Source organism: Pteropus vampyrus, unplaced genomic scaffold (genome assembly GCF_000151845.1).
Source record: "Pteropus vampyrus isolate Shadow unplaced genomic scaffold, Pvam_2.0 Scaffold57, whole genome shotgun sequence".
Taxonomy (NCBI): Eukaryota; Metazoa; Chordata; class Mammalia; order Chiroptera; family Pteropodidae; genus Pteropus; species Pteropus vampyrus.
Window position 1 is genome coordinate 4,738,765 of NW_011888838.1, and position 22,134 is coordinate 4,760,898.

Genomic DNA, 22,134 nt, shown 5'->3' on the forward strand with positions numbered 1-22,134 from the left:
TGCAGGTGCCCCTAACCACCTAATTGTTCAAGAGTAAACTGTAATCCTCGGGAATGCCGAAGCGTGACCCTAGCTTCTCACTCAGAGAAATCTAAAGAAGGAAGGCTGTCTGGGGCAGCCTGCAAAGTATTCAAAAGAGGAAGGCCTGGAAGAGCATTCAACAAGAATGTGTTTCCTTTGGGTGAAGTATGTACGGTGCACATGAGAGGAGCTGGGAGAAGTCAGGTGGAGTACATCCTCTTCTCTAGAGACCTTGTAGAGAGCAGGCTTTCATCAAGGGTCTTTGTGAGAGCTCAGACATGTATTCACTGGAGGACTAATGTTTGGGTTGCTACCTTACAGGAGGCATCAACAACCCAACAATATAAAAATATTCTTGCCCCTTCTTATCTACCTCTCCATCTAGGAAAATTCTGAAAAGTCCAGACATAGCCTTTCGCAGATGAGGAAAAAGAGCAAAAATCTGATCATTCTTCCTTCTCACTCTAGGTACTGAAGGTCATGCTGGCTCTGAGGTTATGAAACATACTTTATAATAGATATGGTATTGGCTCTGATTTAGACTGGACTTGAATTTTTATATCTGAAAGTGAGTCTCATTAACTGGAATGAGACTGTTGTTTCAACAAAATGAGGCTGGAGAGATATAGTACCTGTCTCATAACCCATGAAGGCATAGGAGATGGAGATTTAACATAGTTGTTATTCAGCTAAGACTTCAATATACTGGTTATATAAAGAAACAAATAGATATTAGTTAGTAAAGCACTTAAGACAGTGTATGGAAAATAGAAAGGGCTCAATAAATATTAGCTACTTTTATAATTGTTGTTATTTAATGGGAAAAAAATGAAATTTAAATGTAACCCAAAATGGAAAGGGATGTACTGAACAATAGCAACGGAAAATTACAAAAGCAAAGATGAAAGAGCCATATGTGAGACATAATATAATAAACATTCTGAATTTGAATAGAAGATTTGGTCATGGTTCCTTTAATTCTAAGATTCTACTATTTTAAGCATGAATTGTTTTTCCATGTGAGGAAAAATTTGTTCCCTCCCCTCCCCCAAAATTAAACAGATAATATAAATCTTCCTACATTTTTAATTAAAAAGAAACATAGATTAAATTCTTTTTATCTTCTAAGAGCATCCACTATTAAATCGATATCATCCATCCTTTCCGTCTGGAGTTAGCTGCCTTTATCAAATGCAAATCATAAAAACTTGCCTGTCAGTACTCATTCTTTGATGCCTCTTCCTTTATCTCTGAAAATGATACTGACATAAAATGAATTGAACATCCCTACAGTACAGCTAGAACTGTCTGGAAAGGGACCGAGCTTTTATATAACAATAACTTACTTTCCTTTGTTCTAACTCATTTTGAGATTCTACATAAAGGATATTTCAACAACAACAAAACAAATCAGAGAGTAAGCAAAGTGTTTCATTTTTTAAAGCAACTCTCATGTTCAGAAATGAAAATAATTATGTCTCCCAACTCACAGAGCAGAACATTTCATTCCAAACTTGACAGGGAATAGTTCCATACTTACGTCTTGATTGGTCATCTCCCAGTAGGGTCTCTCTCCATAAGACACAACCTCCCACATCACGATTCCATAGCTCCAGACATCACTGGCAGAGGTAAACTTTCGGAAAGCTATAGCTTCTGGGGCAGTCCACCTGATTGGAATTTTGCCTCCCTAGAATTGAAAAATGAATTTAAAAAATTCTCACACACTTCAAATGTATCTAGGGATATTGCTGCCTCACTCAAAAGATCTAGAAAGAGATATAGCATTTTTAAGTGAATCTATTTGACAGCATGCAGTCTCTTTTCACATATCAGATTATAAGCACTTGCAGACTGACGGCTAATTGGCTGTCCGAAAGGCTTCTGGTTTAAATTCTGTTTGACTACTGGAATACATACAAGACCCACAACTCAATTACAATATCAGGACGGCAGCTCTAAGTGGGGAAAGCAGGCGGTTAAGCAAATCAATAAGGTATACTTTCATGACTTTCAACCAGAGAGTAAAGGACTCAAATTCCCATGGTACTTTTTCTTTAATATAGGAATTGTAAGTAAAAAGTCTCAGTGCCAAATGCAACGTTGAGAAGTATAATAGTTAATAAGACAAGCATGAAAATCAGATGTGTTAAAAACTTAGTTACACTCTCCCTTAACATCACGCAATTTCTGCTAGACTTGATATCTCTTATTTTCTGTTTTCATATTTTTGTGTTTGTTCAATTAGGCCTTTTTTTTTTTTAATCTAAGAGGTAGGTTTCTCATTTAATTCAACCATTTTAAAATTACTGAAATTAGATTATGAAAAAAGATTACATTATTAAGTTTGAGTTTTTATTTTACATTGTACAAAGAATTGGTTTAGTAGGTTCTCTCTTAGTTCACTAAATACACTTAAATACCAGGCCCCTTTTGGGGTGACTTTTTTTTCTCTTAATTTTTAAAAGTTGTCAACCCAAGCAACCAAACATTTCATTTATAAGCAAAAACATATTAAAGGGGTGGAAGGAGGGAGAGAGAGGGAGAGATTTTGAATATCTTTAAAAGACTAACATATGTCTTCTCATTGTGTGGAAAGGGAATAATTTAATTCACATACTGGAAAAAAATAGGACCTAAATTGCTCTTTATGAACGAAAGTTATAAGATATACAAGGAAATAAGAGTTTTATGCAATGCTTGAAATTATTCTCTGAATTAAATTTAATTTGAATTATTCAAACTAAGTTTAAATTATTTGCTCCTTAGAAACATGGTGACACTACTGTAAGAAGACTTTCTTGAAACATACTTTTGTTAAATAAATATTCGTAAGATCATACAATTAGGTCTGGAATGTGTTGTGATGTTCTATAATATATTACTATACGTCTGGAAATTATAATTGTTAAGTATTTTATACTTCAGCCTAGAATGTTTCTCCTGATCCTCTGAGCATTGTATTTGCCATCAGTATCATCTGAAGTTCCCTTATCTTCTTATCTCTTGGTACACACATTTTGCACAAACTGCCACCATGCCTCATTTTATAGGAATAAGTCTTAAGTGTCTCAGGAGTTCTGCTTTCCCTCCTGCTCCCTCTCTCTCAGCATGACACATTGACACAAACCTTGACAATCTATTTCATGTATTTAACTAAGACATCAACCAATCATATCAAGAATGGATTTTTCTATAACCTCAATCTTGCTTAGGCCAAGTTTAAGTATAACTCTAATATCAGGAGAATTCTTAAGTGAGGTTTCATTGAATGCAAATAACGACAAAAATAATTAAGTCTAGAACAAGAGGAATTGATATCCCACCAATTAATTTATTGATTTATTAAGCTGATCATTAGACTTGTTTGCTTATATAAGATACTCATGATCTTTAACATAGTAAGATCCTTAAATATCTCTGAGTCACAAAGCAACAATGAAAACAAAACAAAACAGCCTTATAACCTATAAATAGTTTATTGCTAGACTATGAGTAGAAGTAATTTTAAAACTTTGAATTAAATAAAATGTGTAACACACCTATCATAAAAATAGGAGCAACAAAAGTATTCTTTTGTATTGAAACAAAAGTTAACCAAATTGTCAGTTAAAAAGATATAATAATAAGTTCCTGTGTTCACAAGGAGTTTAGACGTTAAGGATCTAACTTGGCAATGTTGTAAAGATTTAAAATTAAACAAATCTAGTTTATCATAAGGATTTTAAACTCAAAGAGGGCAATGCATAGATTGCCCAGAAAATTCTGTTTTGCCAATACCCACAGTTTTCCACAGAAAGAACTGTCAATTATATAACATATCAATTCAGAAAACAATTACATTGCTGGAAAAGTAATTTATGCTAATTACGACATTGTAAGTTAGTGATCAATTTTCCAAAGATATGGGCCTAACAGTTAACATAGTATGTAAGAAAAGGCATTAACATGCTTTTGATAAATTAGAACTTTTGGAAGAAACAGCTTTTATTTCCTACCGGATGAATTCTTAAAAGGTAACTTTAGATATTTTGTATTTGCTTTACTAAAGTGAAGACGCTTTATTGCAGAGAATTTAAGCTATTCAACTATGCTATACATGTTATATATTCATATATAGTATGTGTATACATATGTATGTGTATTTATTGCTTTAATGTAAGAGAGTCTCTAACTTTTCTTTTACATTTAAAACTATATGATTTTTTCTATTGTTGTATGCACTCTGAACTTAAGCATTTTTATTTTCAGTATCTTTTGAAAATAAGAGACTCATAAGGGGGATATTGAATATTGCTTATCTGAGTTTAATATATGAATTTTCTGATATTTAAGAGAGTATCAACTGGATTTTTTTTATCCCCCACCCCCTCTCTTTCTCTCTCTTCGTATGTTGGAGAAATGTCTCTTTTTTTGCTATTTCCTTTAAAATCTTTAAAAATTAAATGGCTCTAGTCTAGTGTTTCAGAAATGCATTCTGTTAGATCTTACCCTTGTGGTGTAGGCTGCCTCAGGATCGTCTTCCAGTACCCTGGAAAGTCCAAAGTCAGACACTTTGCACACAAGGTTACTGTTGATTAAGATGTTTCTGGCAGCAAGGTCTCTATGCACATAACCCATGTCAGAGAGGTACTTCATTCCTGCAGCAATGCCTCTCAGCATGCCAACAAGCTGAATAACAGTGAATTGCCCATCATTTTTCTGTAAAGACGATGCAGAGATATTAGTGCAGAAATGTCAGTCACTGGGGGGAAAATATGAAAGGAGCTTTCTTCAATCCCAAATTAATATTATCACCAGATTCATATACAATTTCTATCTGAAGGAGAACAGAAAAAGTTTGGAAATATGTAGTTAACTTCTTAATGTTTATCAGTCCTCTGTTTGGTCAAAGCAAATAAAGCCTTTAAAAACCCTTGTCAAAAATCTCTTTTAATTACCCTTCTCTGCATTATTACTCCTTCATTCTCAGTCATCAGAGGAGAAGAGAGTGTTCATCACTGCAATCTGCTGTTCGCCTAGGTTTAACACTGCAAGTTTTCGAGGTGCTTTATTTTTTATTAAATTTACTGGAGAGCCCGAGGAGAGAAAGAGCAATTAAGGGGATTGTTTTATAAACTATATTAGTGTTTAACTAATATACTGCATAGTTGAAACTAATAATAAAATAAAATTTTAAAAAATTTATTGGGGTGACCCGGTTAATAAAATTATATAGGTTTCAAGTGTACAATTCAAGAATATGTCATATATATATTGTATTGTGTGTTCACCACCCCAAGTTATTTCCTTCTGTCACCATATATTTGACCCCTTGTACCCCTATCTCCTTACTGCCTCTTCTTTTTTCTGGTAATCACTAAACTGTTGTCTGTGTCTGTGAGTTTTTGTTTGTCTTGTTCATTTGTTGTTTTCAGTTTTATATCCCACATATGAGTGAAATCATTGTTCTCAACTTTTTCTGTGACTTATTTTGCTTAGCATGATAATCTCAAGATCCATCTACGTTGTCGCAGGTGGCAGTATTTCACCTTTTATTCAAGGTACTTTAAAAGAAGCTAGATAGATAAGCATATTGGTTTAAGGAAGAAATGGCCAGAGGAGATAAAGGGAGATTCTGCAGTAGCAGATGGGAGGGAAATGACTGAGCAATGACCAATACAATGTTAGCATTTCTTAGAAGCTTGCTGTCTTTGTCAAGGGCACTGAACTTACTGCAGACACACAGAATAAGGCACACCCGATGATTATTTTAAATAAAGGAACGATGTGACCTTAAGAGACTGAAGAACTAGAAGATACGTATAAAAAATTTGGCAATGGAATTTGGCAGAGGCTGGAGATTGGAAGGGAAGTTTGCGTTGTCAGTGGACTGCTGTCACATTCAATGCACAGACCTCTCTCTTTTGATCACCATTGATGCCTTTTCCTAACACCTTTCCTGATCAATAGTAATAATCGCTACATTGAAGATGAAAAACTGCCAACCTACAGGTTTAATCAGGTCTGTAAATATGTTATATGTCTAGCACAAATTATTTATTAATAAAACGAGTTGCCAATGTTTAAAATTTGGAGACTTACACATAAAAAAAAATATTTTTGTGAAACCCAGATCTGACAATACAAAATTAGTATATCTATTACCATATGATGAATCTATTTGTACAAGCAGTAGTCCTCAGATGGGTTAAAAACCTATTTGACCTCTTAATATACATAATTTGCATGAACATTTTAGACATATTTTCTCATTCTGCTTAATATTATATACTTTGAGAAAGTTAAGTATTTGTAGAAGCTTTTTTTTCTCCATTCTTTTCCTTTCCTTTACTCCTTTCCTTCTTTCCATTTTTTCTTCCTTCTTCTCTTCCTTCCTTCCCTCTTTTATTTTTTTAGGCAAATTAACATATATTTAAATAAAACTGTAGACATAATTTAAATTTAAATTTTCTGAAAAAAAACAATTTTCAAACTGAAGTTAATTTTTTGGACTATAATTATTCTGACTCCAGGTATTTCTATTTAAAACTTTAACTTTAAAGTGGCTCAATATTAACTTTAATATCATAGTTAATGTATAAATAGCACTTTTAATAATTAAATTTGTCTCAAATCTTACCTTTAAAAATGTATCTAAAGAGCCATTTTCCATATACTCTGTCACTATCATCACTGGTTTAAACAGCTTTTATTTCCTACCGGATGAATTCTTAAAAGGTAACTTTAGATATTTTGTATTTGCTTTACTAAAGTGAAGACGCTTTATTGCAGAGAATTTAAGCTATTCAACTATGCTATACATGTTATATATTCATATATAGTATGTGTATACATATGTATGTGTATTTATTGCTTTAATGTAAGGGAGTCTCTAACTTTTCTTTTACATTTAAAACTATATGATTTTTTCTATTGTTGTATGCACTCTGAACTTAAGCATTTTTATTTTCAGTATCTTTTGAAAATAAGAGACTCATAAGGGGGATATTGAATATTGCTTATCTGAGTTTAATATATGAATTTTCTGATATTTAAGAGAGTATCAACTGGATTTTTTTATCCCCCACCCCCTCTCTTTCTCTCTCTTCGTATGTTGGAGAAATGTCTCTTTTTTGCTATTTCCTTTAAAATCTTTAAAAATTAAATGGCTCTAGTCTAGTGTTTCAAAAATGCATTCTGTTAGATCTTACCCTTGTGGTGTAGGCTGCCTCAGGATCGTCTTCCAGTACCCTGGAAAGTCCAAAGTCAGACACTTTGCACACAAGGTTACTGTTGATTAAGATGTTTCTGGCAGCAAGGTCTCTATGCACATAACCCATGTCAGAGAGGTACTTCATTCCTGCAGCAATGCCTCTCAGCATGCCAACAAGCTGAATAACAGTGAATTGCCCATCATTTTTCTGTAAAGACGATGCAGAGATATTAGTGCAGAAATGTCAGTCACTGGGGGGAAAATATGAAAGGAGCTTTCTTCAATCCCAAATTAATATTATCACCAGATTCATATACAATTTCTATCTGAAGGAGAACAGAAAAAGTTTGGAAATATGTAGTTAACTTCGTAATGTTTATCAGTCCTCTGTTTGGTCAAAGCAAATAAAGCCTTTAAAAACCCTTGTCAAAAATCTCTTTTAATTACCCTTCTCTGCATTATTACTCCTTCATTCTCAGTCATCAGAGGAGAAGAGAGTGTTCATCACTGCAATCTGCTGTTCGCCTAGGTTTAACACTGCAAGTTTTCGAGGTGCTTTATTTTTTATTAAATTTACTGGAGAGCCCGAGGAGAGAAAGAGCAATTAAGGGGATTGTTTTATAAACTATATTAGTGTTTAACTAATATACTGCATAGTTGAAACTAATAAAAAAATAAAATTTTAAAAAATTTATTGGGGTGACCCGGTTAATAAAATTATATAGGTTTCAAGTGTACAATTCAAGAATATGTCATATATATATTGTATTGTGTGTTCACCACCCCAAGTTATTTCCTTCTGTCACCATATATTTGACCCCGTGTACCCCTATCTCCTTACTGCCTCTTCTTTTTTCTGGTAATCACTAAAGTGTTGTCTGTGTCTGTGAGTTTTTGTTTGTCTTGTTCATTTGTTGTTTTCAGTTTTATATCCCACATATGAGTGAAATCATTGTTCTCAACTTTTTCTGTGACTTATTTTGCTTAGCATGATAATCTCAAGATCCATCTACGTTGTCGCAGGTGGCAGTATTTCACCTTTTATTCAAGGTACTTTAAAAGAAGCTAGATAGATAAGCATATTGGTTTAAGGAAGAAATGGCCAGAGGAGATAAAGGGAGATTCTGCAGTAGCAGATGGGAGGGAAATGACTGAGCAATGACCAATACAATGTTAGCATTTCTTAGAAGCTTGCTGTCTTTGTCAAGGGCACTGAACTTACTGCAGACACACAGAATAAGGCACACCCGATGATTATTTTAAATAAAGGAACGATGTGACCTTAAGAGACTGAAGAACTAGAAGATACGTATAAAAAATTTGGCAATGGAATTTGGCAGAGGCTGGAGATTGGAAGGGAAGTTTGCGTTGTCAGTGGACTGCTGTCACATTCAATGCACAGACCTCTCTCTTTTGATCACCATTGATGCCTTTTCCTAACACCTTTCCTGATCAATAGTAATAATCGCTACATTGAAGATGAAAAACTGCCAACCTACAGGTTTAATCAGGTCTGTAAATATGTTATATGTCTAGCACAAATTATTTATTAATAAAACGAGTTGCCAATGTTTAAAATTTGGAGACTTACACATAAAAAAAAATATTTTTGTGAAACCCAGATCTGACAATACAAAATTAGTATATCTATTACCATATGATGAATCTATTTGTACAAGCAGTAGTCCTCAGATGGGTTAAAAACCTATTTGACCTCTTAATATACATAATTTGCATGAACATTTTAGACATATTTTCTCATTCTGCTTAATATTATATACTTTGAGAAAGTTAAGTATTTGTAGAAGCTTTTTTTTCTCCATTCTTTTCCTTTCCTTTACTCCTTTCCTTCTTTCCATTTTTTCTTCCTTCTTCTCTTCCTTCCTTCCCTCTTTTATTTTTTTAGGCAAATTAACATATATTTAAATAAAACTGTAGACATAATTTAAATTTAAATTTTCTGAAAAAAAACAATTTTCAAACTGAAGTTAATTTTTTGGACTATAATTATTCTGACTCCAGGTATTTCTATTTAAAACTTTAACTTTAAAGTGGCTCAATATTAACTTTAATATCATAGTTAATGTATAAATAGCACTTTTAATAATTAAATTTGTCTCAAATCTTACCTTTAAAAATGTATCTAAAGAGCCATTTTCCATATACTCTGTCACTATCATCACTGGTTTACCTGAAAAGAAAATAGTAAGTGAACCGCTGCTTTTTGATTTTGCATTCTTATCCAGAAACTGTTTACCTGGAAGTTTTTATTAGTGTCCAAATTATATATATTCATTAAGAAAACCTTCTTTGAGTAGCAAGTAAATTCCTGACACGATGATACCTTAATGCGATGGTAGGGTCAGTGAGGAGAAATTATGACAAGAATAATGACAGATTGATATTTAAGATATATTTAAAAATGCACAATTGTCAATATCAAAATCAATTTATGTAGAAAATAAGTTCAAGAATAAATATTATTTTAATAGAGGTAATAATATCCAGCAAATCACTATGAACATATTTCTCTTTCTCACAATTCTAAATAAAAATTATCCAGTCTAACTGCTTTGTTTATGATCTGTTGAATATATGTTGTATTTTCCTAACTTTATTTCTATGTTCTTGTAAATCCTTTCCTTATGGCTATCTCCCTTTTCCCTCTCTGTTGCCACACACTTATAATCTCTATCAATGGAAAGTTTTTCATTCTTCAAAAAAATGCTGTTCTAATTTCTCTTGCTATCTGGAAACCTCCCTTGCCATCACCATTTTCATTGGAAGGGGTCCTCCTTTCATGTCTGATAAAGAAGTATAGCCTAGAGAGTCGTAGGACAGACTTGAGCCACATTGCTTGGCTCTGAATCCCATATTATTCACTTAACTATCATGTGATCATGGGCAAATCAATTATTATTTCTGAGTCTCAGTTTTCTCATCTGTAAAATTAGGATACTAATAGGATTGTGATGAGTACCCACCAAGTTATGTGGTTATCAAAGGCACTTAGAATAGTGCCTAATTTGCTATGTATTATTAGTTTATAAACTTAATCAACTTTTTGGGTTAACTTCCTTGCTGGGCATAGTTGACTAAGAGAACAAATCCCCCATAATATTATGGTATTTTTTGTATAATATGTCTGTGACACAAGACAAAAAATACAAGATAAAAAAATCCATATTGAATGAGGAAATACTTAAGATATGGTTGTTAGTTTTATCCCTCCACATTAACCTCACTATATTTTAGAACATGCCCCTTTACTCTTTAGTGACAGTATACCACATAAAATTTAAGTGTTTTTAAACTATTTTGAGGTTAGTAAAAGGAGACCTTATGACAGAGAAATTACTATCTTATACATCTACTAATTAAGTTTTTTATATTATGGAGGAGAAACAAGGCCTATACAATCATGGAACCCATTATAACTAACTTAATGGCATTCTCTAGAAGAGCATTTGTATTTTACTTGAGAAGTAATTAATTTAAATCATAGAATTAGAACTTGCATACTTAGTCATATATCATACAGCAGTATAAGTAGACGTATACAAAGTTAGACAATTACATATAAAAAATAACTAGAAAAAATAATTTTTCATTTCAAAATAATTTAAAACGCACTCTTTAGATAATAAGGCAGGTCGGTCTTAATTCTCACTCAGATAATCATCTTCTTTTAAAATATTTTAGGAGTAATATTCTTTAACTAGAATGTGGCAAGTATATTACAAAGGTAGACACATTTCTTTCTTCTTTAAAGTTTATAAAAGTTATTTTAAAAGGTTTGTCTAAAATAATCTATTTAGCATATGATTTTAGATGTCTATGTTAGGTGAAACATCACATATGCAGAGAATATGCATTGGTGATGTCATTTAATCTGAACTTTGAAGACTGAAAGGGTCACTTGTATAATAAAAGGTGACAGATATTCCTGGAAGAGGAGGCAGCATGTGCCAAGGGATCTTGTCATGAAAGAGTCCATCAAATTCAAATATAGCCATATATTTGATTTTTTTAAGAACCCTGGATTTTTCTTCATAAATCAGGAAATGACAGGAGGTGAGTTGGAGAATACTGATTTAAAACTGATTGAAAATACCTTAGTTTAAAAAAAAAAAAAGAGAAAGAGAAATGATTCATATTGTATTTGTAAATGGCTCTGATAGCACAGGAATAAAAAAAGATTATAAATGTTTTTTTCTTAGTATAATTGTAATCTAAAATGATGAATAGAGAAATGTTTCCATTTTAATTTTAATGATATTGCCACACCCATCTTAATGAACTTCACAGAAACTCTAAAATAGACAAAATTCTACTTTGGGACTTTCTGGTCTTATTCTTACATGTTAGAGCCCATTTCAGCCTTATGTTGACACCTCTTTTCTTTCAAAAGTCTAGAACTGTTATACTTCCCCAAGGGTAAAAGGCAAAATATTTGATAGCTACTTTGTCACAGGACCTACGTGACAGGAGTTACACCAGCCATAATGCTGCAGTATCCTGAAACATTCTGCTGTACCAGACATCATCTGTTCATTTGCTGATCTTAGGAATTCAGAAGTATCCAAGGATAAAACTGAGTAGGCAGGTAAAGCGGACACATGGGTAACCATGGCATCAGCTTTTAATCAAATACTACAGAAGTATTTCAATAAATTTACAGCTAATAGAGTCAAAAGAGTATATACTCACTGAACATCAGCCTACATTTTCTGGAATCAGCCTGCAATTCCAGGAATCCTTCCTATGTGTCTCTGTCTCTGACTCTGCCTGATTGCTTCTCTCACAGAGGGGAGCCATGATAGTATAAAGAAAGGGAAGGACAAAATTCCAGCAGATATCCAAGGAATATATTCTCATTTTTCCTCCATAGGCACCTCTCAGTTCCTATCATATGAGCAGATGCCTTGTTCATCAAAGTGAAACCCTAATCTACATCTACTCTACCCCAAGTCACTTACGTCTGTGGCACTTTCTCTATAGTTACTTACAAAACTTTATTTCCTTTCCTCTTTTCCTATATATATTTTTTCTCTCTGCCTATCCTCTAATTTTTTAGACTCCTTTTGTACAGTTATGGCTCAGTGGAAAATATTTACTATTGCTTATCCAAGGTCTACTGAGAGAGAACTGGATGGAATTCCCATGTAAAAATATTTTTTACTTGGATAAATTTGTTCCCTAAATTCAACCCTAATTTAGAAGAAAGAATTTGTGTTCTAAAGAGAATGAACTGATTAGAAAACATATTGACATTTAATAATATACATTTAGAAAGAAAATATGATTACTTTTCAGGGAGATGGGCACCTGGTATTCATCCAGTAAGAGTATATAGCTAGCATAACCTAGTTTTAAAAGTCGGGTTAATTATTTATGACAGTGTAGGTTATAATGTCAATAACAAAAGTGTTTTTTGAGAAATATGATAGGGACCTAAAAGACCTCTCATGTTTCAGACAATGGGAAAAGCAATTAAAATGAATGCTTGCAAACAAGCACGATGTTCTTTTGTTGACAAGAATAAGACACTTCAGGACTCATTTGATTATATTTCATGCTCGAGTCATTTTAATGCTAATTACATTTAGTTTGGCTTATGTTTTGTCTCAGTCCCTACTATCCTGAAAGAATGACATAGCAATAATTAACACGGCTTACTCTAGCCCTTGTAAATTCAATAAAACTGTATAAATCATTTTTCATTATCCAGCTTGAAGTACAAAGAGTAGATTTCCAATAATTTTGAAAGCATATTATCAAAAATCCATATAAAGAGAGCTCATAAAGCATGTCAAAACATGATTTTAATCACACACTAGAGTTTTTATATTACTTTATATTATTTACTGAAAACCCAGCCCAGGCAGAGTCTAAGTAGTAATAGAAATGCATTATTTGTGGAATTCACATTATTATTGATAACCATAAAAGAGCTACAATTTATTGATTTTATTATCTACTCTTTATAAGGCATGATATTATTTTTGTTACTAAAATTCTATAAAAGCGATATTATGAAAGACATTTTTCAGAGAAAGAAAAGTGAGCCTTAGAATGATTCAATATATTTCTTGAGTTGAGAGTAAGTTGTATAAGAAGCAAAATTGAGAATCAAATTTATGTCCATCTGACTATAAAAGCTTTTTTCCTTTCCTGCATACTATGATGCCTATAATTTCAAAATATTTTATTTTAAATCTTATTTTTAAGTCTCAAAAATATTTACCAAGTTAAAACAAACTTGGTAATCATAACTATGCCATACCGAACTATTTAACCATTGATGGAAGATCTAGTAACTATTCAGCCAGTTTCAATAAATAATATATATTTTACATGTGATCATTACTTATGTATGCCCTGACTGTTCCAAAGTGCTCTAGAGTAAAATGATCTTGGATTCTACTCCTGTGAGGTATCTATAATAGTCAAATCTATGGAAGCAGAACGTAAAATGGTGCTTGCCAGAGGCAAGGATGAGGAAGGAAGGAGCTTCATTTTTACAATATGAGAAAGTTCTAGAGATCAGAGATATAACATTGTGCTTATAATTAACAATACCATACTGAACACTTAAAAATTTAAGAGGGTAGATCTCATATGTGTTTTTTTTTTTCTATCACAATAAAAGAAAATTGAGTTTGTTTCGCTAGTACATGATTTTTGGTGCCAGTGTCCATCAGAAATCCAGCAGAGGAGAGAGAATGCTCCTGGTAATTCAATCCATTTCCATTTCAAAGTCAAGTGAAACAAACTTCTGGGAATGTTCATCTAGCCCTTGTTTTCAGAGTATGGCCCCTGACAAGTAACATAGCTATAACCTGGGAGCTTGCTGGGTGGGGAGGGGCAAATTATGGGGCAGTTAGAACTTAGAAAGCAACTCAGATATTTTCATTTGATTATGGTCCTTATTTGTTGGTTAACACTTTAGGAAGAGACACTTATGAAATTATACAATTTTAATTTTGGGAAAGACGATAAAAGAAAAAGCCTATATTGAGACAGGAATATGTAAATGTCCAATGTCTCTCTAGGTAGAGTGTCCAAATTACATAATATTCTCTTTTTATTTCATATTGTCTATACTGATATAAAATTTTCCATTAGATGTTAATTTCTCAAATTAAAAGTGAATTATAATTGTTCTGACATAAGTGAAAGTGGATAACAACTATGAAGTTAGAAATTATAAGCTTTTCAGAAGAGGTGTGGAATCTAAAACTTATAAAATCTGACAACTTTGCTTTATTAATAATAGAAATAACTTTAAAACACAATGTTGAATTACTAACAATCTATGAGCCAGTAAATCTGTTTCTATAGATCTATATTATTTCAGATGCTTGAGATTTAGTTTTATCAGGAAAAAAACTTATAAATCTCTGATAATTATTTTATGTATATTTATGAAACCTCTGCTTATGCCTTACCTAACAAAGCAAAAAAAATCTACCAAATGAATGAGGTGCTTTCTGTTTCTACTTCAATTTTAAAGTTGTTTATTTCCATCATGGTTTATCGCTGGTTCATAGCATTTATTTCCTTTTGTGAAATGAGAAATGTAAAACTGAAGCATACTCACACTTCAAACATTTTAATTTGTATTTTTCAGGACTAAAGATAAATCACACATTATGTACAACATATGTAATTGGATGCTTATGAGAATCTCTACTTTAACTTATCCACACCTGAACTACTGATTACCAAACATAGTCTAGCTCCTTCAGATTGTCCCTTATAAACAGCAATTCTTTTCTTCAATGTACCCAGGACAAATAATTTATACTTATCATTGATTCCTCTTTTTTCCTCACAGTTCACTTCCAAACCATAAGAAACTTTATTGTGTCTGCCCTCAATATAGCTATAGAATTCAACTAATTCTCTCCATCTTGTTAGGTCTCTACTCTCTTCTAATCCATAATGAGCTGTGAATAATGTCATTAGCCTCCTCACTGCTCTCTGCTTAAACACTGGCTCCTACCATCTATAATCAACACAGCAGTCTGACTGATATTGTTAATGTAGAATCAGACTCCATTACATCTTGACTCTAAAAGCTCCAAAGCTCATAGTAAGAGACTGTTTTTACAGGAACCAAAAGTTATTACATTATCTATCCTCCTACTTCACCTTTAGGTTAAGCTCTTGCCAAAATCCTCTCATTCATTCTACTGAAGCAATACTGGTCTTCTTGCTGTTTCTTGAACATTCCATGTAAATTTTATTTGAGTCTTGCTGGTCCTTCCTCCTATAACACTCTGTCTGCACCTTCACTTTATTCAATCCTCATCAGAGAAGTCTTTCTCTAAATAAAAGAGAAACCACCAACTTGCAAAAGAACTTATCTCTAATCTCCTAACTTAGCTTTATTTTCTCCATTTAATGTTATGTATTCGTTTATTATATTATAAATATTTACATTCATTTAGCTTCTGTCTCCTCAATTGAAAGGTAAGCTCAATAAAGGCAGGGATTCAGTCTGTTTTTCTCTGCTGTATCCCATGGATTAATAGAAAGACATATATTAGGTGATCAATGAATACTTTTTGGATAAATAAATATTTCTTGTCAAACCTATACTGAAGGATGAAATATGAGGTTGGTAATATACACTGTTTAAGAGCTTGAGTTTTGGAGTCATACAGAACTATTTTAAAATCTGGCATTATCCTATGCTAGTTTATGATATTGGATAAGGTATTTAATCTTTTTAAAATTAATATTTCCCATCTGTAAAATGAGAAAACATACTGTTATCTGTAGGATAGCATTACTTTGCAGATTAAAGGATATAATATATAAAATCATTAAGCTTAGTAAACTCTTAAAGTAATGTTAATGATTAGTATTAGTAAAAACATATGCAAGATCCTATAAAAAGATTGTCAGGCAATTTCCTTCATATGAATTTTAATTGTTTTCTAAAATACCCATGGTCTATAGAATATAATTTTTTTAAATTAAAATATAAACTCTATATCAGTCTAGTTAGTTTTAAATATTTATATAACTATACATCATTCATTTATTGAACATAATTTATGTCCTTTTTTAAATTACCTAATGCTTCTGGCCCTGTGATAGACACTAAGGAGGCTATAAACATGTATCAAAACATAAATAAACATATATAAACATATAAACATAAACATATAAATATAAACATAAACATATAGGCTATAAACATATATAAACATATATCAAAAAGCTCATTGTGTAGTAAGGATGATAAAATATAGAGATATTTTATCTCTATAAAACGATACAATGTATAGCATGACAAAGTGCAGAGAAATATAACTAGAGTTTATAAGATTGCTTCCGACTGTGAATTCATTCATTTAACAAATATGTGAAATGCTGCACATGGTGAACACTGATCTGAGAACACACAGGAGAGCAAAACAAAACCTCTGCTCTCTGAAGTTTATATTCTAATGTAGACCTGGACTGGGAAGCTTTCTTTTACTTAGATATTCAACATTACTGAGTGCCTTCTCTATGCCAAGCAGGCACTGAGAATAGAAGGACAAATGAAAGTAAATAAAACAGATCTCATGGAGAAGGTCACATTTGAATTAAACTTGAGGTAAAGTAGAATTGAGGAAAGTGGAGAAGACATTCTAAGTCTAAAGGAAATATCTCAGAGGGTCAGAACAAGGACTAGATAGAGTTATCTGGAAAGAAAATAGAGAAATATGGAGATATAGCCAAATCATATCAGACTAACTATCAAAGTAAATGTACTTTGCTAAATTTGTTAGCTTGTTTGGTGATGAAGCATGAGAGAAAAACAGTGATTTATTAAAATCTACCTAAGGATCATAGGCATAGAATGAACTAATGTGGAAAAAGACCAAAATGAGAAGACCATTTTGAAGATTTGGAAATAGACCTGGGAGATACATAACAAGGACTCGTAAAATGGAAGTGTCTTCATTAGAATGAAATACTATGTTTGACAGATAATTACAAATTTATGTAAGTTAGAATTTTTGACAACTTAAATAATCAAATAATCAGTTGTCATTGAATGTGTCATCTCCTCAGACATAAAAAAAAAAGGAAATAAGAAGATATTCCTCTAATGTTCCTCTAATATTTTGTTTAAATTTGTTAATTGTACAGAACTAGATTTATTTTTCATGGTCCCAGATTAAGAAATATAACTATGAATAATTATAAAACTCAATAGAAATATCCTCTTTGTCAATTATAATAATTTTCAAGGGTGAGAAAAAAAATCTTCAAGAACTAAGGATGCTGCAATGGAAATATAATTTTTTTCTCCTTTTAATTTTATTCCTGAATCTCTTTACATAGTAAGCACTGGCACTGTGTATATTTCATTAAAGCATCTTGCATTGCCAATGAGTCAATTAAGCCAGAACCTGTGGGTTTTTTAGATCATTTGCCATGAAGCATCTCTAGAATATATATCTATTTATGATGTGTCCTGTTTAACAACAAAACACAGAAGGGATTTGAATGAGGGCCCATGTTTCTGGTACGTAGGGCAGTGATACAGGAAAAATAAAGGTTCATGATGGCACCATCCATGGGAGTGCTACTTCAAACTCCCTACCTCAACTTCAATCAGAAATATCGCAAGATTTAGTTGCACTTATGTCTCATTATCTGTGTGCTGCAGGTTGAGAATAATTGCTGTATAAATTAGCATCAGATCAGAAAGCATGAAATTAAGGACACAAATAAAATGAGTTGCAACATGGTAAATTAAAAATAAGTTGAAGACTTCCTAAGTTGAACATCAAGAGCTACACTTATTAAGGGGAAGTACAATTTCAATTCAAATAGAACAAAAAATAAAGACAGAAATACTTAAAATATTTAAATTTTCCTTTACTTATATGTGTAGCCTCATAGCATCAACATCAAACAGACTATTTGAGTAGGAGATTCGATATTTAAAAACTGTATTCCCAACCACAGTACCATTTTTTAGACTAGAATTCACAGAATTTAGGTATCATTTGTTGAAATTGATAATTTTTTCTATAAGTAAAGCTTTCATGTGAATATAAATTATGTGACAAATTTAGTTGTTTTACTCTGAGAAATGTAGTTCTCTTAATTTAGCCCAGTCATGTCCCATTCTCATAAAACAAGTTCTGTAACAAATCAGTGGTCTACAAAAGATGAATATTAGTTATAACAAATTTTGGATGTCATCCACTAGTAACTGATACATTCACTTAAACAGATGGAAATAAATACTTATTCACTACTATAATTATTCACACACATATACACATACTCCTTAATTTAATCTGCATAACAATCTTATAAAGTAGGTACTATTTCTTCCTTTTTGTGTGACATTGAGGTTCAAAGTGCTTCAGTGATTATGGATTGAGTTAGATTTAGGTGCAAGAGGTTTACATAAATATATGAAATATGGTCTGTGTTTTCAGAGAGCAGACTTCTTTTTTCGAGAGGAATTTAAAAAATATATATGAAAGAGATGAAATTAAGTGGAAAATTTGAACAAGAGTTTGGGACAAATGAAGCAATGTTACAGATTGATGCAAAAATGCAGACATAGGCAAAGTGTTCAAAAGAAGGCAACATTACTTCACGCTGAAATGATGAGAACTATTTCATGGAGGTGACAAAATCTGAGTATGATTTTGAAGGAATTTAAAAACTAATGAATATGAGGGTGTCAGTTTTAGAGAAAGGCAATGTAGGTAGGGAAACATCAGGTATATTAAAATAGACTAAGAATGAAACGGATAGGAAGGAGTTCAGAGTATAGGAAAAGAAATAAATGGAAAAGTAACTATATACTTACTAAGTACCTACTCTGTGCCATGTCTATTCTAAAATTTACCCTGTATTCATGCCATCTTTGCAACATCACTATAAAGAATTCTTACTCCATGTCATTGGTGAAGAAAGTAAGGTTCTGAAAGTTTAACTAACTTGTGCAAAGTCACATAGCAGTTTATGGTAGAAGCAAAATTAATATCGGGTGGCTAGAGTCACAGTCCATGTTCTTAACCATTAAACAATACCGTCTTCCATAATAGTAATAGTGATCTGGCACCATTCTAAACATTACGTTAACATTACAGAGAGTAGATTGGCTATTTCTGGAGCTTTACATTTTCCCTGGGTAGTAGGAAGTCACAGTCAGAATTTATTTTGAGGAACTTAAATTTAGCAATCATATTAAAGACAAAATAATGACATGAAATTTACCAGATGTTATTATTACTGTGTTATTATTACTATGACTATCATTAAGAACTATGTTTGATATTAGCTAAGACCATGACTGCTTAGGAAACAATATTACTCAATCATTGTTACTATGATTCTTATTTCTATAGTATCTAGCACCATATCCTATCACTGATGTCTTTTCAAGGTCATTCCCTTGACAGAATATAATCTATCAGATAGAATATAGTCAAATGCAAATTGTTTCATTTTATTACACTGGTGACCATCTTCTCTACATCATATTTTTATTTCAAATATTCCTTCCACTATTTAATTTTTATAAAATATTTTTAATTTATTTTTTCCAAAATATATAGTTTTTCCTTGCTCCCACCTGCCTCTCTCTAGTCCTTGCCTCTTACCTTTCTTTAGCAACTTATTTGTTCTTTTGAGACCTCAGGATGTCTTTCTTGCTACATCAATATCCACTTTGGGTTGCTGACAAGCGGGTATTAACGTATGGGCGAGTGCTTAACTGGAGGAAGAAACACCTCTAAGCTTTGGAGAAACTCACATGTCTTGAAGGTTATTTTACTCCTATGCTGCATTCATCAATGGGCATTTTACTGAGATGTGCATCTCCTTGAGACATGGAGAAAGACAATCTCGTAACAATACACATTCATTCAAAAGTTCAACCAGTCATAAATATGAGACTTTTTGCTGTGGTCTTTTTCTTGAACTCGTGAGAGGCTTCTGCATTCTCATCATGACCTACTGTGAATGAATCATAAGTTGAAAATTAACTTGCTATATTCTAAGTAAGCATTTTTTATTTATCTTTATCTTTATTTATTAAGAAAATGTGTTGTTATTGTTTTATTTTCCATATTTGAAAGATAATGGAGTAAATGGATATCTAATAAATTAAAATTTCTTAGTCTATCGAGGATACTTATTGAATATGAATTACTAGTATGCTTATTGGCATATATAATTTAAAACTCGGTTAATAGGAACTGGAAGTTGAACAAATGCTTGAAAGAAAGTCTAAAGAATGGTCCTTGCCAAAGTTTTTAGATGATTTAGTAAGTGGTATGCAGAATATGAAGGATAAAGGAAGGAATAAAACTACATAGCAATGGTAAAGAAAATATGAATTAAAAGAAAATAAAGGCCTCAGTTATGTGCCACATAAATACTTTATTGGATGGCTGAAAAATTATTTGAAATCCTTCTATTGAGAAACTCACCACATAACTACATTTACAAGACACTAATAAAACTTTAAAAGAGATGTGAAATTCTAGATATTTCTTAGTAAAAACTAGATTCGCTTGAACAAATAATTAGTCTCAAGGAACTTTTGCAGTCTTCTGAGACTGTTGCTTTCCTAGATCTATTAAAATATCTCAATGAAAAAAATGAATAAAGGAAATAGATCTGGCTGTAAAGAACTACTTAAAAGGTTCTGAAAAAGGCAGGGCACCTATGCTTATAGTAATCCTATTAAATGTTAAACTTCAATGCCTCAATCAAAACTTTGAAGTTAATATTTCATTAGAATAAAAGGTGAAAGCGAGGAGAAAAATGATATCTTTACTGCTTCTTTTATCTGGATACATTTTCTCTGGCACTGAATTCATAGTAAATGAGTTAATACGTTTTGACAAAATAAATAGAAATTCAGGTTCATTGAAGATTAGCTTTGACAAGAATCTACTAAAATACAGAACAATTATTATTACTATTAGAGAAACTGTTAAAAACATTACTATGGCTGTACCTTGAAATTAATAATAACCCAATAGAAGAAATCCAGATATTCATGATATAAATATACACACACATGTGTAATTTGCCATTGTACTTACTTTTGGTCACAACACCTTCTAAATGAATGATGTTAGGATGATCAAACTGCCCCATGATACTTGCTTCACCCAGGAAATCTCTACGTTGCTTTTCAGTATAGCCTACTTTAAGGGTTTTGATCGCCACAGGTAATTCTCTTTTTCCTGGAAGTTTCAAACGTCCACTACAAACTTCACCAAATTCACCTTGTGACAAAGATGGAAAAAAATATGTACAAACATTTGAAACCCTTACCCTAATAAAACTCTAAAGCACTTTTAGAATATTAAGATTTAGATCAAATAAAGTTAAAAGGGGAGTCTAAACTTTATTATCAGTGTAAATAAAAATGAATGGTGCTCTGGGAAAAATAATCTATAGGTGATTGTAAAACACTTTGGAGGTTATTGTCTTCATCCATCGCACCTACAAAAACTTTAATGGAAATGTTACAAAGAAATTAGAAGCCACTGACTTAAATTATTTCCTTCATCCTTCTCTTTCTATTCCAGTAGAGTCATTAATGAGAAAGTGTTATAGCAAGACAAAAAGAAAACAATTGTAAGGAAGAATTGATTCATAAACAGAAGAATTGGGTGCTTGAATTATGTAAATATGTTTGGGCATTACAAATTACATATGTATATATTATAATAAACAGTAGGTGGTAAACACTTGTTTGAATATATGTATATATATATATATATAACATATATATATATTTGCTGCTTTATTTTTTATTATATAAACTAGACATTTGCTGGTCAAAATATGAGCTACACAGAAGGTAGCATTAAAATATGATCAATTATACACCGCTTTGAAAGCGAGTCAGTTATAAAAAATTA

General features: G+C 31.9%; 1 protein-coding gene across 4 annotated transcripts in view; it reads right to left on the reverse strand.

Moving 5' to 3' along the window:
* Positions 1-22,134, reverse strand: part of EPHA5 (EPH receptor A5) — a 334,884-nt gene that overhangs the window by 30,592 nt on the left and 282,158 nt on the right. For all 4 annotated transcript variants that reach the window (XM_011360645.1, XM_011360643.1, XM_011360644.1 and 1 more), the window contains 4 exons: positions 21,307-21,492; positions 9,346-9,407; positions 7,215-7,424; positions 1,562-1,711 (listed from right to left, as the gene is read on the reverse strand). In XM_011360645.1, the coding sequence (XP_011358947.1) occupies positions 1,562-1,711; positions 7,215-7,424; positions 9,346-9,407; positions 21,307-21,492 (608 nt within the window). The remainder of the gene's footprint in view (positions 1-1,561; positions 1,712-7,214; positions 7,425-9,345; positions 9,408-21,306; positions 21,493-22,134) is intronic.